This window comes from Pipistrellus hanaki, assembly GCF_964339955.1.
Source record: "Pipistrellus hanaki genome assembly, chromosome: 1".
NCBI lineage: Eukaryota > Metazoa > Chordata > Mammalia > Chiroptera > Vespertilionidae > Pipistrellus > Pipistrellus hanaki.
The window spans coordinates 37,823,145-37,841,819 of NC_140503.1; the positions used below are offsets into that span (position 1 = coordinate 37,823,145).

The 18,675-nt window shown below is 45.1% G+C and overlaps 1 protein-coding gene across 2 annotated transcripts in view; it reads left to right on the plus strand.

Moving 5' to 3' along the window:
• The first annotated feature begins 14,525 nt into the window (after nt 1-14,525).
• The window catches only part of NID2 (nidogen 2), a 61,445-nt gene continuing 57,295 nt past the window's right edge, over nt 14,526-18,675 (plus strand). Inside the window, exons 1-2 of one of the 2 annotated variants that reach the window (XM_084869885.1) lie at nt 14,526-14,859; nt 15,469-15,777. In XM_084869885.1, the coding sequence (XP_084726011.1) occupies nt 14,614-14,859; nt 15,469-15,777 (555 nt within the window). In that variant the 5' untranslated portion in view covers nt 14,526-14,613. The remainder of the gene's footprint in view (nt 14,860-15,468; nt 15,778-18,675) is intronic. The other variant, XM_084869884.1, reaches the window with a different exon arrangement.

Consider the following 18,675-nt stretch of genomic DNA (forward strand, 5'->3'; position numbering starts at 1 on the left):
TATTTCCACATCATTCAACTGGTCACATTTTTCTAAAAGAGCCCTTATTGCTGCTGTAACATAATCAGATCAAAGCTGGGAAACATGCAACATATAATTTCATCAGAGAGTTTGTACAACTTTAATTTTTTACTCAAATAACAACATGACTGCTATTATGCTGAAACATATGGGATTGTCAAAAAGTGGCTTTTTACCTAAAAAACAAAATTTCTGTTTCATTAAAATATATAACACAGTAGATAATTGAATAAGATATACAATTGAACACCCCGACATGGATGGCTAGCCAAGATTATTGGTAAGTGATAAAAGCAAGTTTTCAAATAGTTTGTATAAAATAAAATACCACTATTTTTGCTGCTCTGCAAAAAAAAAAAAAAAAAAAAAAAAGTATACTTTTGATTCATTCACACTGACAGCTATTATTGTGTTGACTATTCTCATTTTTTAATTTGACAATCTAAGAGAAAGGAGGTCAGTGCCCCTGACTAAATAGTCAGGTATTGCATGTTTCAAAAACTCTTGCGGCACACCGGTTGATAATCACTGTGCTAAGTGATAGAAGGCTGACTCATAGCTGCATGATTCAGTTTATGTGACATTCTGGAAAAGGCATAACTCTAGGTTTGGAAAACAGATTAATGGTATCCGGGGATTAGGGGTGGGTGAGGAAAGTGAAGGTTTTAGGATGAGGGAACTGTTCTGTGTCTTGATAATGATGGTGGTATTACAACTCTAAGCAGCTGTCAAAACTTACAGAACTATACACCAAAAATGTGACTTTAATTGTATGTTAATTTTAAAATAACTTTAAAAAATAGCATTGGGGGAAAAAAATCTAAGGTTTTTATTAAAATAAAATATCTTCACAAGTCTTAATGTATCCTGTAATTTTCTGGGTAGAATTAAGAAAAGAAACTGCTTTGAAATTGACAAAGGTGGTTACCAAGTGTAAATTAATGATGATATTTTCCTACTTGAGGGAAGACGGGGAGTTCAGGGCCAAGCTCACAAACTCTCTATATAAATGCCAACTGTCTGAAGTGTAGACCAGCACTTGGTGACTAATGAGTGGACAAACAGACTGTGGTGATGTCCATTGAGCTTTAATACACCACAGCTCCTCCTTCACACCTGAAAGTTGCTTTTCCTTACCAATCAACTTATCAGATGCAAGAGATTGTTTGATCATGGGTGTCTCAAATTCCTATGCTCCTCCTCTTTTTATTGAAACCATGAGTAAAGAAGGCCCTTGAGGGCCAGAGAAGCAAGCTTTTCTCCCCGGACTGCTTTGTGGACCCTAACTGCATTTATCTGCTTGGGCTCCAAAATGTACACTGTAACACTTTGATGGGCAGCATGAGAATAAACTCTTTAGCAGTTAGCATGGTATTTGGCAAATAGAAGCAGTGTTTCCAATTATCTTTTTCCTTTCTTTTTTTAAAATATATTTTTATTGATTTCAAAGAGGAAGGAAGAGGGAGAGAGAAACGTTGATTGGCTGCCTCCTACACACCCCCAACTGGGGGATTGAGCCTGCAACCCAGGCATGTGCCCTTGAGTGGAATTGAACCTGGGACCCCTAGGTCCGCAGTCCAACCCTAGATCCACTGAGCCTAACCAGCTGGGGCCAATTATCTTTTTTCTTTAAGTTTGCTTGTTTAATGGAGGAGCAATCTTTAAAAAGAGGAAAAAGAAACAGGAGGAGGAGGAGGAGAAGGAGGAGGAGGAGGAAGAGGAGGAGAGGAGGAGGAGGAGGAGAAGGAGGAGGAGGAGGAAGAGGAGGAGGAGGAAGAGGAGGAGGAGGAGGAGGAGGAGGAGGAGGAGGAGGAGGAGGAGGAAAAAGAGGAGGAGGAGGAGGAGGAGGGTGAAATAACCACAAAATCTGGATCTCAAGGCCAGAAGACTGAGCTCTTCTTGGTCATGTCCACTTTCCAGCTCAGCTGAGCAATGAGACCCACCCTGTTCACGTGGGTTACTAATGAGTCAGGCTAACCAACTTGGGTTTGTAAACAGAAGAGGCTGAAACAGATTGTTCCGTGTAAATAAGTCTGTAAAGTGGCACCCTGAGTAACGGCTCTGATGCACCAGCTGTCCTTCATGAAGTGAGCACTTCACAACAACGGCGTGCCCAGGAGTCTAAACTGAAGGAAGCTCCTCCATTGGCCTGTTTGTCGCTTTCTTTCCCTGTTTGTAATAGGAGACCTCCTCCCAACCCACACCCCCATCAGAAAATAACACCAGGCAGCCACCTTGGTGCTTATTTGAATCTGTCTGTTATTGTTGACTGTGCTGCTAGATGCTTCCAGTGAGGGCTCAAAGGTCTTTTCAACCCAACTATCAGGCTAATGCTGCCACATCTAAGTCCAGGGAGTGAGGGTCCGTTAAGCCCTTCTGATGTGCGTTGTCTTTGAAGAGATTATGCTGCAGCCAGGAAGCTCAGGAAAGAGCATCACTAGTGCTTCCATCTAATCTGAGAGAGGGGCTTCCTCTCATCACCTGTTTATCCCTGTTAGGACGGGCAACAGAAAGGCCTGGGACTTTGGTCCAATGGTCCTTAGCCTGGGAACTTGCAGACTTGATCCTGGTGTTGTGACGCTTGAACGTGTGACTTAATCTTCCTGAGTCAGGATTTGCCACACGAAAGCCAGGGGTTAGATTACAGGATTCCTCAGGCCCCTTTTAGTTCTGAAAGGCCAGAAGTCTATAAAACAAGGGGGAACTAACTGTATGAAGCCCAACTAGATTAAATCAGTAATGGAGCACAAGTACACAGAATATTCAGGATTCTTTTTTTTTTTTAATTTTTATTGTTGAAAGTATTACATATGTTCCTTTTTTTTCCCTCCCATTGACCCCTTATAGCCAGCCTCTGCCATCCACCCCAGGCCTTTACCACCTTACTGTCTGTGTCCATGGGTGATGCATATATGCATGCAAGTTCTTTGAGTTGATCTCTTCCCATCCACCCACCAACCCACCCACCCCAGCCTTCCCTCTGAGACTTGACAGTCTGTTCCATGCTTCTATGTCTCTAGATCAATTTTGTTCATCAGTTAATTTTGTTCACTAGATTCTACATATGAGCGAGATCATGTGATACTTTTCTTTCTCTCACTGGCTTATTTCACTTAGCATAATACTCTTTAAACCAGGGGCATTGGATTAAAGGATCTCTCAGGCCTCTTCCAGTTTTGAAAGGCTATGAGTTTATAAAATAAAAGGAGGAAATGTATGACCACCAACTAGATTAAATCAGTAATGGAGCTCAAGTATACAGAATGCTCAGGGTCTTCCTGGATCATTAAGCTCACCTGTTTCTCAGTACACTACTCCTTCAACATACAGAATAAAAATGAAAGAAGTAGCAAGGGAACAAGTGACACTATCGAAGGAGGACAATTTAGGTGGGCATGTTTCTAAAGTTTTAGGGCATCTAGCATAATGATGTTCAGTACACAGGCTTTTGAGTCAGCCTGCCACATTTGAATTTCAGCCTCACTATTTGATGCCGGTATATCCTCAGCTGAATTTCTTTCTCTAGGCTTCAGTTCATCAGATTTGAAAAAGAAATAACAATATTATTCACCTCAAAGAGTTGCTATGAGGATTTAATGAAATAACGCATGCTTGCCTGGATCATGAAACATTTGATAAATATTATATGTTACCCCTCCTGCTGTGGCTGCTGCTCCTCCTCCAAGTAGAATAAAGTGAATCATATGCTTCAGAACTACGCAGAGCAATGCATAGTGCTGGGGAGAAGGGACAGCTGTGATGAAGAGACTAAGGCACCAGGCTTGACATCCAAAGTCTAGGGTTTTAGTTCTGGATAACAGTGAAATAAAGAATGTTCCCACAGACAAATTCCACAGTGCAGATTACATTAGGCACATGCTGCCTCTTACTAGCTGGGTGACTTTGGGCACGTCACCCAACCTCTCTGAGCTTTGGTCTCCCCATGAGGATGTGAATGCTTATCTCCCAGAGATACTGGGAGGAGCTGTATGAGAGAATGCATGTGAAGTCATGCATTGTAAACCACAAACCCCTCTGCAAATGTAAGGATCGTTACGCGCTAGACATTCATTCTTCCGATGCCCTGAAATACTTGGCGCTTTTCACGATGACTCAGGTTTATCTTCATGAACATCTTGTTCTGACAAATCAAACATGGCTGTCTGTGGCATGTTACCAATTTAACCTGCTTTCACGTACATAACCTCTTTCATTCCCACAACCTAAAAGGCACATTGGCTGTTTGTCCCCATCCTAATCCTGTCCTTAGTTCTAATCAGTGTCTTTTTTCACAGCTGCCATGGTCTGGCTTCTTATCCCACTTCTCTGTACTCATGGAGTTATTCTTGGAACCAGACGTAAGACTATCAAACACCTTGAGTGCTGGGTCAAGGAAGAATTTGACAAGAAAGGAGCATGTTCAGTATGTTTAAAATCTTACTTAGCATCACTTGAACTCAGATAGACTGGAACATATGGCCTGAAGTCAGGGTAGATTAGAGTGTTATTTAATAACAAGGAAAGATGGTAAAAGCTTGTGCTTGAGTGATGGCAGGGAGGATGGGAAGGAGCCAAAAGACTAAAGAGACTAGGAGATAAGGAAATAGACCTCTGGAACTTTTTAATTTGTTCAGTAAATGTTTATTGAACATTTTCCGTGTGTCCGGTTCCCTAGGGGCTGGGAACACTTATTGATCAGACAAATTCTTGATCTTTGTGTACTTACGATCGATGGCATTGGTCCAGCAATTGGATATCAATGAGATGGGAAAGTGGAAAGTCGCATAGAGGTGGCTGGGGTTTCCAGCCCCGGTGTCTGGGGAAATGGTGTCATTGAGTAGCAATGGGAGGCAGAAAGATGCCTGGGTAGGTGTGAAAAGCGACACATTCCGTGTCCAGCACAATGAACTTGGAGAATTGATATCGAATTAAAATGCTTTCCTAAAATGAAATCATCTCTGGATTTAACTCTTGAGCTCTGGGGCTGGCACCACGTGATCTCTGTGGAGCTGTACCATCTCTCAGTGTCTAATTAAGGACACACTCAGGTTGGGCTGGAGACACAGTTTTTCCTGGCCCCAAATTTTAGGAGCTGTTTTTCTTGTATCTTTATATGAGAAAACACATTAAAACAGATATTATTGAATAGAGTTATATGGAAAGATACCGAATTGCATACCAAGTTGAGTTATCTCCTAAAGACCTTCCATAAAAGTTAAAAGTATAAATTGAACTTTAATTCGGTCAAGGCATTTTTTTGGAGGCAGTTAAAATAATCCAAGTACATTTATTTCTGATGATATAACTTAATATAGGAATGGAATATAGAAAATGTGTCCTGTAGGCTGTGTTTTAAACATCAGCTGTGTCTAAGAAGCTGTTGCTGAGGGCTCGATTTTGATGAATTCCTGATTAAATTCTCGGCCTGATACCTGACACTGCAGTATTCAGCATGGCTCATCGAAGAAAGCTCTGAAGGCCATAGATGTACATTAACAAAGTTGACATGCGATTGGGAAACTTAGAAGCCTTCCTTTTTCTTTCCCAGCCTAGAAATCATTCTACTTTCTTATAGAAGTGGCCACAGAGGTCAGATCATTTTTTTTAATTATTTATTTATTTTATTGATTATGGTATCACATAATTGTCCTTATCCCCCCATTCCTCTCCCAAACCCCTCCCTACATATGCCCCCACCTCCCTGTTGTCCATGGCCACTGGCTAGGTCCATATGCATGCATGCAAGTCCTTTGGTTGATCAGATCATTTTTTGCCCCAAAAACATTGAATCTCCTCAGACTTTTAAAGGGTTGGTTTAAACCTTACTGCTCTGTAACAAAAGCTCTAGAAGAGATCATTTTTATCTTGAAAAGAATATTGAGATTAGGTTCAACAATCAATCACTTATAAACAGGATTTTCTTAGGTCAACGTGACCATCATAAGCTATTTATAAGGCACCTGTAGAGCAGTGGCTTTTAAGCATGGCTACATTTTGAATCCTCTTGGGAACTTTAAAATATATTGATAGTTGAGTCTGATGCCAAGGGTTCTGTTTTGAGAGTTTCACATTTTCTCAGGTGATTTGATGGGTAGCTCTTATTGAGAACCACAGCTGTAGAACATCTGATTTGGAATAAGACCACATCCCAGCGGTCCTTGCCAACATAAGCTAGCTGAAAAATTAAAGTCCAAATAAGCTGGCCTATTAGAGATACTCATTTATTGAGACCCTATTCTAACTTGGTGCTTTCACTGGCTACCCTGCTGTCACCTGTCTAGGGCTCATCCAGAGATGGAGCTGTTTCTGAGGTCTGCTCCAGCTTTTTGCTAATAAAACTATGCCATCAGTGTGAAGGAGGGGGCTCCTTTTCCTCTTCACATTGGCTGTTGAAATGCACCTTAGCCAGCCCTAGCAGGTTTGACTCAGTGGATAGAGTGTCAGTCTGTGGACTGAAGGGTCCCGGGTTGGATTCTGGTCAAGAGCACATGTCCAGGTTGTGGGCTCAATCCCCAGTAGGGGGCATGCAGGAGGCAGCCGATCAATGACTATCTCTCATCATTGATGTTTCTATCTCTCTTTCTCCCTCTCCCTTCCTCTCAGAAATCAATAAAGATTATGAAGGAAGGAAGGAAAGAAGGAAGGAAGGAAGGAAGGAAGGAAGGAAGGAAGGAAGGAAGGAAGGAAGGAGGGAAGGAAGAAAGGAAGGAAAGGATGCACCCTCCAATCCAATTCATGGAGTGTCTTTATCAGGTTACATGGCCTGCTAAGATAAAAAAAAAAAATGGGGGGTTGGGGGGAGGGGCAGCTATGGGACATAGTCCTAAAGCCTACTTTATATCATTTAGAATTTGAGAGCTTGTTCTACCCATGCTAATCTTGGTAGCAGTATTACAATATGAAGAATCATGAGTAGTGTCTGATATGGTCATACTGATGCTTAGTGATCTATGAACATACCAATGGAATCGAAGACTGAAGAGATTTTGTAGCCTTCACATTTCTGTCTTTTCTTCATTTGCTTGTTTGTTGTTGTTGTTTCAGATGTACATGTTTGGAGGATTTCTGGCTCATTTTGTGGCTCACAGTCATTCCTGATGACTTATGAACTAGGTTCCTGTCAACACAACTCTGTTTATATTTGATGTGGCCCTTGGGGCCATCAGCTCCTAACTCAGCTACTAATAACTCTTATAGCCTGAGCATGTCAGTTAAATTCTCAGAATCTCATCTTCCTATCTTGTAATCTCATTTTCCTTATCTTGTAATGTTGTAAAGATTACAAATAATATATTACAGTGTCTCCTGCATAATAAATGGCCAATAAATTATAGTTATTATTTTCTCCAAATCTAGATTGCAAACTCCTTAAGGGTCATGTTTTCTTTACCAAGTTTAGATACTTATAATTCTCAAGCATGCATGAGTTGGTGCTCAAAAAATATAACACAATTCCAACTTTACAAATGATAGGCTTGCAGAATTAGAGATATAGTCTACAATCATGCTACTGAGCAATGTGACTTGCAGAATTAGAGGTACAGTCTACAATAATGTTACTTAGCAGAATTAGAGGTATAGTCTACAATCATGTTACTGAGCAATGTGACTGGTCCATGAGAGAATCAGATACACAGTCTTAGGAGGTTAAAGCTTAGGTCCTGGAGTCAGATTGCTTGAATTCTTGATCAAGTTGCTTTATCTCTCTGAGCTCAGCTTCTTTATCTACAATCTGGACATGCTCAATGGATTAATGAAATAATACACATACAGTTCTTAACTAGAAGCTGGTTTATTATAATTGCTTAATGAAGCCTTGCTGTTATTGTTGTTGGCTTTATTAGCATTGTTCTGATTCATGCACTAACTTCCAGAGGAAGTGACAGTCGCCAGCAGGTTACTTGCAACAGAAACAAGGTGACTCAATGTGGTAAGAAGCACAGGATGTCTAGGAAAGAAGTGCAGAGGGAGCCAAAGACAACAGCCTCTGGAAACACAGCCACAACCACTACCCAATGGAGATAGCACATACTGAGGTCACTCTTGGGCAGTCATTCAATTCAATAGAAATTGAGCAGCCTTTGTTTATTCAACATTGTGTTAGATAGCTGCAGGAGTCTTAAAGGAAGTGGAAAGTAGAACCTTTGAGGAACTTGGGGTCTGTGTGGGGAGAGAAGTCTCTGTGAAGAAGATGGAGACTGATGTTATATAATTCAGTACTGACTTGGTGCTTCAGCCTGTGCTTGCTGTAGCAATTTGAAGAGGAGAGTGAGCAATACTGGCCTGTCGACACCATTAATGGAAAATAATGTCATTTGTAATAACTCCTCCATGATGAGCAGTGAGGATATCTTATCTACCAACATAAAAGCCACACTGTTTAGTTTCTATGTTTTCCAGAAACAATCCAGAATATAACAAATATGTGAAAAATCAGGAAGTGAATTATTCAGGGAAAACTACAGGAGTCATGAAAGATTTCGTTATGACATTTTCCCCAATTCAAATCCACAGTGGTTCATTAAACAGCCCAGAAGGCTGTACTAGGTACTGTGCTAGGCCCGTGAGATCTAGGGAAAAAAAAGATATGGTCCTGCCCTCAAGGGTTAGCTCACATTTTCGTGGTCATGCGGGACTACCAAAGCCTGTCTCTTCCTATGCTCCCGCCCAGAGTAAACACAGTCTGAAATGTAGATCCTGGGTAGATAAGATTGCACACGAAATAAGACGATAAAGTGTGCATTACATGAAAACTACCCCTGAGGCCTTTGAATCTCAGAGGGGCAGGTGTAAATGGACTATTTGGGTGTGTTTGGCTAAGAAGGGGTGTGCCCAGGTGTTACAGCTGCTCAGAGGAGAAGCTTTCTGCCAGAACTCAGGACCACTGCCCCTGCGATGTGCTGTCTGAAATGAACTCTGATGGGAATGAGAGATGATCAGGAGTTGGGCAGGGTGTTCCAGGCAGGGAGCAGCAGAAACAGGAACTTGGGAGTCAGGCTATTTGTGTGGATGGGAACTACAGCCAGTTCAGTGTTGCTGAAGGCGTGAGTAGGAAAGGACAGGAGATAACAGACAGAGGCCAACCACGAAGGCCTTTACAGCACTGCCGGGCAGCCTAAGTTTCACCCTAAAGGTGAGGGAGATCCACCAAAGGAACATGGGGTGGTCGGATTTGTGCTTTAGATACATGCAGAGAAAGGATCGAGCAAAATCTCAATTAGAATTGAGTGCTGTTGCATAGAATAGTGGCTTAAGCCAATTGGGGGTTTTCTCACATAACCAGAAGTCTAGAGGTGAGCAGTTACTCACTGGCTCAGGCACTCCTCTCCTTTCTCCTTTTGCTTTGCCATGCTTTGTCCTCACAGTTGTCACCTCGTGGTCAGGAGGTGGTTGTCTGAACGTAAACTATTACATCCATGTTTTAAGGCAGCAAAGATGGCGGGGGGGGGGGGGGGGGGGGATTGAGCTAATCCCTTTAATCCCCAATGTAAAAGGCCTCCCAGAAACTACCAGCCTTTTGACAGAAGGCTGGTGGTTAGGTGAGGACTAAGCTAGATGGCCACCTGTAGCTGCAAGAGATGCTGAGAAAGCAATCATCTTCTTACTTCTAGAGCAGCTTTCTGTCAGGGAGAAGGAGGTCATAAAGAAGGAGTAGATATTGTTTCCATTCATTGAAATTCTTTTTTTCTTTTTTTAAATATATTTTATTGATTTTTTTTTTACAGAGAGGAAGGGAGAGATAGAGAGTTAGAAACATCGATGAGAGAGAGTCATCCATCAGCCGCCTCATGCACACCCCCTACTGGGGATATGCCCGCAACCAAGGTACATGCCCTTGACCGGAATCAAACCCAGGACCTTTCAGTCCCCAAGCCGACGCTCTATTCATTGAGCCAAACCGGTTTCAGCTCCATTCATTGAAATTCTTAGTGCATCTAGTTCTCCTGGATGTGGGTGGGAGGTGTCATCCCAAGGGGATATTCAGCGGGGAGTTGGATATAAATTAAAAACTCAAGCCAAGGCTTAGGGCTTGGGATATACTTGGAGGTCATTGGAATGTAGGTGGGGTGTAGGAGGATGCCCTGCATTCTCACAATTTCTGAGGCGTGAATGGCTTTTCGTCCTCCTAACATAATTTCACTTTAGCCCAAGTTTGCGGAGACGAGCTAATTTTTCTACATGCTCACACACCCACCCTGGAATTTAAGGGATAATAAAGTTATGCAAAGAATCACTGTGTGCAACAAAATGCAGAGCCTTTTCTGCCAGACCTACCTCCAATACAAACATGTATACACACCAGTCAGTGCTATACATAGAACTGGCTCTTAAATACCCACTTCTATTTGCTGCGCTGCAGAGCAAATGTGTTTTCATTCTCTTGATTAAAATAACAAGAACTATCATCATACTGGAAGGCTTGGTATTTGTTACAGAAATATAACCACACAAAAAAATACAACTGTGGAGACTCTTGCTGAGGTCTCCTGGCAAGGTGTCTGGTACTATCTGGCTTGGGATGAAAATCCTACAACTAAACAATCTTACCTCTCAAGCAATGCTCAGACCTACTACTGTGAAGACTATTGAAGAAGTCCTCTTTTACCTTCAGCCTGAAAGGGGCCTCTGCCTTTTTAGCCAGGCAGGCCAGTCACGGAAATTCTACTCTGGAACTGTGGATACAACAGGAGCGTGTCTTCAGTATTTACTCTGACCGGTGAAACAGCTATGACAAATTTTTTCTTTCCCCCAGAGACACAAGGTGACATTTTAAAGGAGAAACCACTCTTTTGGTGCCCTAGAGTCTTTTGAAAATATTAGAAGAAGGGCTCAAAGGAATGTCTGCTCAAGCACAGCTGTCCAAAGCCTCCAATTTCAAGGAGAATTCAGCCACTTTATGCAGACAGGGATCCATCTCAGCCTCTTCCCTGTTGGATCTGCTTTGTACTCAGCATCAGATTCAAAACTAGTAATATCTTCTTGGTTCAAACCCCCCCCCCCTTTTTTTTTCCTGTTTAGCTAAATCCATGCTATATTGTAACATCACTCTGTGCCCCAATCATGAGCTCCTTAAGGTTAGGGGTCACATCTTGTACTCGGTTATTTCTTGCAGAGTTATGTCTGTCCTGGTAAACCTGCAGGAAATAGTTGTTAAATGAATGAATGAAAGAACGGAGAGCAATGGTAGGTGAGTTGCTAGGCAGCCTGGTAAAGAGGATTAGAAAACTCAGGTCAGGTTAGCAGGAAAGGTGGGGTAGAGGAAAGAATGTTTTATGGAGCCAGCAGACAGAAATCCTAGCCCCAGGTTGGCTTGTTTGCCTTTACTTATTCAACAAACATTTCTTTAAGCTTCTTCCAGTGAGCCAGGCAGGCCTTGCCACAGACCACGAATAAGACAAATCCCCTGCCTTCAAAGTGCGCTGGGGGTGGTGAGGGGCACATGTGACAATCAGGGATGATAGAGATATGTGTGATTGGAGACATGATGGCCAGCACAGGGCACATGGAACAAGGTGAAGGGGCTTCTAAGTCAGACTGTGGTTTCCTGAAAAGCTTCCTGAAGAAGGATTTTGATTCAAGTATTACAGTGAGTGTTGATTAGATGAGAGAGGTGGATTAGGTAAAGCATCATAGGTACAGGGACTAGCAGGTGAGGATCTTCCAAACCATAAAATAGGAGGTTGCAATTGAGAGCTAAAGTCTCAACTGAAAGATTGGCTATAGCTAGAGCTACCTTTCAAAGGGCTTTCTGGCAATATGATTTAGTGCCTAAGGGGAGAGGTTTAGAAATCAGACAGAACTGAGTTCAAATCTCAGCTCTGGTAACAATAACCAGATTGTTATTTGTGTGTGTGAGTGTGTGTGTATGTCTGTGCATGCGTGCGTGCGCGAGTGTGTGTTTACCCCTCTAATTCTTAGTTACCTGACATAATGTCTAGCTCTATCACATATAGTATTGCTGCATAACAAATCATCCCAAACCATAACAGCTTGAAACAACACTCATTTATTAAATCCTCATTTTCTGTGGGTCTGTAATCTGGGCCCTGCTTATCAGGGCCCTCTGCTTCAGGATCTCACGAGGCTGCAATTAAAGCGTCAGCCAGAGCTAAGGTGTCATCTCACGACATAACCTGGAAGGATTCATTCCCAAGCTCACTCTCATGTCTGCTGGAAGAATACAGTGCCTTGCTGGCTGTTGGCCAGAGGCCGCCTCAGTTCCTTGCCATGTTGGCCTTCCCATCAAAACAGCTTCCTTCATTGAAGCGAGTGAAAGAGATAGGCTATCAAGTCAGATGTAGACTGATCATTGAAGTGACTTCTCATCACTATTACCACATTGTGCGGGTTAGAAGTCAGTAGGTCAGCTCACACCCCAGAGAAGGGGTTTATACAAAGAAATAATCACCAGGAAATTGCGGGCGGGGAGGGTTATTGGAGGCCATTTTGGGATCCATCTGCCTGACCCACTAAATAAATAGCTTCTTACCACTAAATAAATGTTAGCTATTATTATTATACTAGAGGCCAGATGCACAAAATTCGTGCAAGGGGCTTGGCCCTCACAGCCCCAGCTGCCTTGGCCCTCGAAGCCCCAGCTTCGTCCGGAAGGTTGTCCAGATGGTCGCCTGGATGGTTGTTCTGCTGTTCAGTCTAATTAGCATATTAGCTCTTTATTGTATAGAACTAGAGGCCCAGTGCACAAAATTTGTGCACTGGAGGGAGATGTCCCTCAGCCCAGCCTGCACCCTCTCCAATCTGGGACCCCTTGGGATTGGGCTTAAACCAGCAGCTGGACATCCCTCTCACAATCTGGGACTGCTGGCTCCTAACCACTTGCCTGCCATCCTGATTGACATCTAACTGCTCTCCTGCTGGCCTGATTGTCCCCAACTGCCCTCCCCTGCCTGCCATCTTGTGACAACATGGGGGCAGCTATCCTGTGATGACGTGGGGTGGCCATCTTGTGGTGGTTATCTTGTGACCATGTGAGGGTGGCCATCTTGTGACGACTTGGGGGCGGCCTACCTTGTGATGTGAGGGCTTGGGTGTCAATTGCATATTACCTCTTTATTATATAGGATTCAATTGAGAGTTGAAAAAGCTAGAAAGCCTGTGAGGAAGTAACTTTAGGTGCCCATGGGCAAGTAAAATCACCTCATGTCATTGAGCCTTCATTTCCTGAATACATTGAAAAATACCTAGCCCCAAAGAAATGAGAACGCATCTATGCAAGCACAAATGCATTTTGTAACACCAAATATACAACTCTACACAGTCTGTGGAAGCAAACTGTTTTGGGCTAATTTTCCATTTTGTGTGGATTCTGTGAACTTCACAGTCTGATATCCTCAACCTTGTTAGGGCTTGGCTCTGTGGGCCCAAGAGGATTTGTTCAACTGGAATAAACATTCACAAGAAAAAAAAAAAAAATGTAGCTGTTGAGCGTCCCGTAAGCAATTCCTTCTTTTTGCTTTTTTTTTTTTTTTTTTTTCACTTCTTCGTACCTTCTTTTTGCTTCCAAGGACCCCATGGGGGACTGGAGAGAGAAAACAGGCTATCTGGGAAATTTCAAGCTCTTGATAATAAAAGTGCTAATAAAATCTTGGCCGGCTCCTGATGCTTCGCAGAGGGAATGTTTATGGTGGATGGGGTTCCTCCACAGCCTCGCAGCTGTTTTGTGCGGGTTTCCAGTCCCGCGGAGCAGCAAGGGTCCCACCTCTGTCTCCAAGGGCGAGGGCAGCTCCGATGCCCACACCCCTTAAATAGCGGGTGAGAGACCCAGGGTGCCTTGCCCCTCTGTCTGATTCGCAAACCCGGCGCCTCTTCCCACGCCCCAAACGGAACCGATCACACACTGTCGTTTTTCATGTTCTTCCCGGGTGCGGTTTTCCCCGGGGAAGGCAAACAGTTCCATGACCTGGACGGAACTTAGGAGTCAGCCCCTCTGACTCCGTACAAAGACGCGCTTCTCCACTGGACTTCTCTGGGTGCCAGAGAAGCGGTCCAAGAGGGTGCGACTGCGACCAATCCTCTTTGCTTCTCGGCCCTCGGGGTTGGCCTGGAGGACAAGGGGTTCCTGGGACCCCGGCACACACCCTGGCCCTGCCAGCCGGGTAGGGGGCACGCGCCGCCGCGGGGTTCCCCCTTTGCGCTGAGGTCCCCTCCTGCAGCGCAGCTGCCTGCAGACTAGCGGGCCCTCGGGTCCCGGGGGGCGGGGCTCGAGGGGACCGGACGGGAGGGAAGGAGGGAAAGAGGGAGGGGGTGCCCCGGGAGGTCTCGGAGCAAGAAGGGGCAAGCTCTGGGCAGCGCAGGTCGGGGGCTTTCACCTCGCCCGGGGTAAAAGCGGGGCCGCTTCCCAAGCCCAGCCTCAGAAAACTTTTAACAAGAACCAGATGTGGCAGCTGCTGTCGAATTTTTCTCAGAGCCGGGGATTGGTCCCCGGGGAGGGCCTCGGCCAATCAGCGCGCGGAGAGGGCGGGGAGGCCCGCCCCCTCCAGAGCCCGCGGGGAACCAGGTTGGAGCGGGCGCTGCGCGGCCAGTGGGCTCGCGGGCTGGGACCGTGCGGGGGGCAGCCCAGGCCGAGCGAGCATGCGGGGGGACCGGGCGGCCGGGCTGCGGGCGCTGCGGGCGCCGCCGCCGCCGCTGCTGCTGCTGCCGCTGCTGCTGCCCCTGCTGCTGCTGCCCCGGGCCGCGGCGCTGGACCCCAGCGGGCTCTTCCCCTACGGGCAGTTCAGGGGGGACCAGCTCCTGAAGGAAGGCGATGACGAAAGCTCAGCCGCGGTGAAGCTGGCGAGCCCCCTGCGCTTCTACGAAGCTCAGTTCGACTACCTCTACGTAAGTTCGGTCCCCTCTGGGTGCGGGACCCGGCGGGTTTCATGCAACTCCTTCCCAGGGGGTCCGTGCAATGTGGGGCTCACCGAACCCTGGCTTCCGAGGGGAGGAAATAGTGTCCCCGAGCGCCCCTGGGGTGGGACCAGGCTTTGCGGCGATGCTGCTGCGGGACCCGCTGCTTTCCTTGCCTCCAGGGAGCGGCCAGGCAGGAAAGGAGGTTGCATGGCTAGGGCAGGCCATGGGGCTTCCAGGGAGGGCGGCGAGGAGGCTGTGCACGTCTGCAGAGCTGGGGTGCCCCCTCCCCGGATTTGGAGGGTTTTCTCCAGGGTTTCGCGCGAAGTACGCGAACACGTTTTAGGGCTCCCGGACCCATTCCGTCGGGTTGTAGGGTACGGGTGGGCGGGTGGGACACGGGCTGGAGTTGCTCTGAACCCGGAGTTGGCCTCCCAGGCTTTGGGGAAGGGGGAGCTTCACGCCCGGGGCGGTTCCCTTCTCTCCCAGAGGGGCAGGGCGGGCGTGCACGTGTGGATCCGTGGTGGCCGCCCTTGGCTTCTTGTAGACTAGAGCCTGCGACCGACCCCACCTTTTGTCCCCCTCCCCTCCCCATCCCAGGTGGGCACCAACGGCATCATCTCCACCCAAGACTTCCCCAGGGAGACCCAGTATGTGGACGATGGTTTCCCCACGGACTTCCCGGCCATCGCCCCCTTCCTGGCCGACATGGACACGAGCCAGGGCCGGGGCCGGATCCTGTACCGCGAGGACGCGAGCCCCGACGTGCTGGACCTGGCGGCCCGCTACGCGCGCACCGGCTTCCCGCGCTCCGCCGCGGACTTCACCCCCACGCACGCCTTCCTGGCCACCTGGGAGCAGGTGGGCGCCTACCAGGAGCCCAGGCTCGGGATGCCACCCTCCGGAGAGGTAAGGGACAGGGGTGCTTGGGAAGCTGCTGAGCCAGTGGGGGGATGGGCTTGAATTCTGGGTTGGAACCCAGGGAGCGACTTGGAGTCTTTTCCTCCGAGTCTGCTAAGTGGCTTGAGTATGAGGTCTTCAGGCTTCCATTGAAGACCTGAGAGGTGGTCCCTTCTAGCGGGAGAATGTGGTTAGGGGGTGAGAGGGCCCCTGTGCAGATGCTGAGGGCCCTCAGAGCACAAGGCAGTTCCCTGTTTGGTTGTTTGTTTTAAGAATCACCTCTAAGTATGCAAGAATTATTTCTAATTATATGTTCATTGAAAGAAAAACATAAGCAAACACAGGCAGTTCACAAAAAAAAGAACAACCTCTCTTTTTCCTACCACTCAAAGATAACCACTGTTAAACATTTTTCCTGTTTATTCCAGAAGTTTTTCCCACCCCCTCTATCAATATCTATATTTATCTGTCATTTTCTGTTAACAATGATGGGTTCACAGTGCACATACTGTTTTGTAGCCTACTTTCCCCCTCACTAAATAGTATATTGTGAATATGTTTCAGTGTCAGTAAATCTGTTTCTACAACATTATTTATAAAGTCTGCATCATAGTCCACCCACTGGATTTACCACAGTGGTCATTAAGGTTATTTCCAAATTTTTTTAAAAATATATTTTATTGATGTTTTACAGAGAGGAAGGGGGAGAGATAGAGAGCTAGAAACGTCGATGAGAGAGAAACATCGACCAGCTGCCTCCTGCACATTCCCCACGGGGGATGTGCCCGCAACCTACGTACATGCCCCTGACCGGAATAGAACCTGGGACCTTTCAGTCCGCAGACCGATGCTCTTCCACTGAGCCAAACTGGTTTCGGCCAAATTTTTTTTTTTTATCATTATAACTAATTTTGGGAAGCACTCTTTTAAAGCTAAATCTTTGCACATGTCTTTTGTTGACACTTTAGGGTTTGGAATTGGTGGGCCAGAGGGGATGGGCTTTCTATAAGGTTATTGATAGCTTTTGCCAACTTGCCCTCCACATTTCCATGCCCCCTAGTTTACAGGAGACTGTCCTCAATTTGTTTTATAGTCCGCACCTGAAGAGCAACCCAGGCTTGGCAGCAACCAAATGGGCATCAGGTGGGGTCAGGGTGGCATGACAAATGGTAAACTGCCTCATTCCTGGAGTAGGTAGGGACTTCCTCCCATGAAATGAGACCTGAATCAGAAGTGTTGTACTCCAAGGGCTGAAACACTTACAATTTATCTCTATTTTAACTCATCAAAGAGTTTCTTAGCTACAGAAAGACGGTACATCTCTTCCCTGAGAGATGAAGTAGCTTGCCCACTCTCAACTGAGTATTTCAAGATGGTGGCCATTTTTATGAGTTCTGTAAGAGAAGTATTTACTATAAAGACTGCACTAAGCAAAGAAGACTTAGAAATAAAAATTGTTCAAATTTATGATTTTTTGGCCACTCATTCTTTTTTTGGGGGGGGAGGGGGGTGTCAGGCAACATCTAGTTTTGTTTATTGAATACTTTTTAAACAATACATGGTTTGACATTTTAATTATTCAGTTCAACAGAATACATTGAATTTGAACAGATATATTGAGCACCTCTTTTGTGCAGGACATTGGGCTAGGTAAAGAGTTGAAGAAAGTAAGGTATGGCCCTCACCATTATGTTACATTCATTCATTCATTCATTTTTGTTTATACGTTTAAAAACATTTAAAATTAAGTATAACATATTTACAATAAAACATTTAGAAAAGAAAATAAACATGAGTTATAATTCCACTTACCAGAGGTCACCACTGCTAATAGTTTATTTTCTTCCAGTCTTTTTTTCTAAACATATATATGGCGTATTTATATATGTGTGTGTGTAAGCAATTTACATTTAAGCGTAGTTGAGATTTATTCATCCAACAAACCTTTTTTGCATACTTACTGTATGTCAGGATTGACATAGACATCATGAAAGGACATTTAGAAGGAACATTCATTGTTATTCAATATGATAAGTGTAAGTAGCACTTTTACTTAGGGAGACTAACTCTACCCCTCTCTGGTTAGGAAACACTATCAGGGAAGGGTTCAATGAGTCAGTAGCTTTGAGTCTGAGTTGAGCAGAGTGGAACATTCCCAGAAGGATAGTCTATGACACATCACCCATGTGCTGTAGAGTAGAATGGGTTTGGGGCACTATGTGTGTTATATTATCACTGAAGAGGAAGTGGGTGGGACAGGAGGCCGGAAAGGCCAAGAGGTGGGGATTAGCAGATAATGTGCTGAGAGCTTGGACTTGGTTCTTTGGAGATAGGCAACCTTTGAAGGATTTAAAGCAGGGGACTGATAGTTTTTGTTAAGAGAATTCTTTCTGACTTCATTGAGGTGAGGGCACCAAGAAAGATTGACTAACTTACATAGGTTGTGTAAGTTATCTAGTTCCTGCTGATAACAATATTTTTATCGGTACTGTCTTCCCACAACAATCCTACAAGATAAGTACCACATGACTTATCATTTGCATTGCACAGATAATGGAAAATAGAAATTAAAGCTGTTGTCCAGACTTGTGCTCTTAGTGAGGCAAAGGTAGGTTTAGAATACAAATTTCTTGGATCTTAGGTTTTTTGGTTGCTTTTACCCAGACATTTTTTTCCACGCAAGACCCATTTCCTCGGCATGGGTGATGAAGGTAGACACAATAGTTGTGCCTTTTCGTAAGACTCCCAATAAATAAGGCTGGAGCTTTATTGTCTTGATGTGATCTTAGTACCAGAAGAGTCCTAGGAACCATAATGCATTCAAAGGAAAAATGAGCTTGGAATGAAATCTGCTACCTAGGACACTCTTGATACAAATTAGTATTCCAACAGTCTGGAGAGATTCAG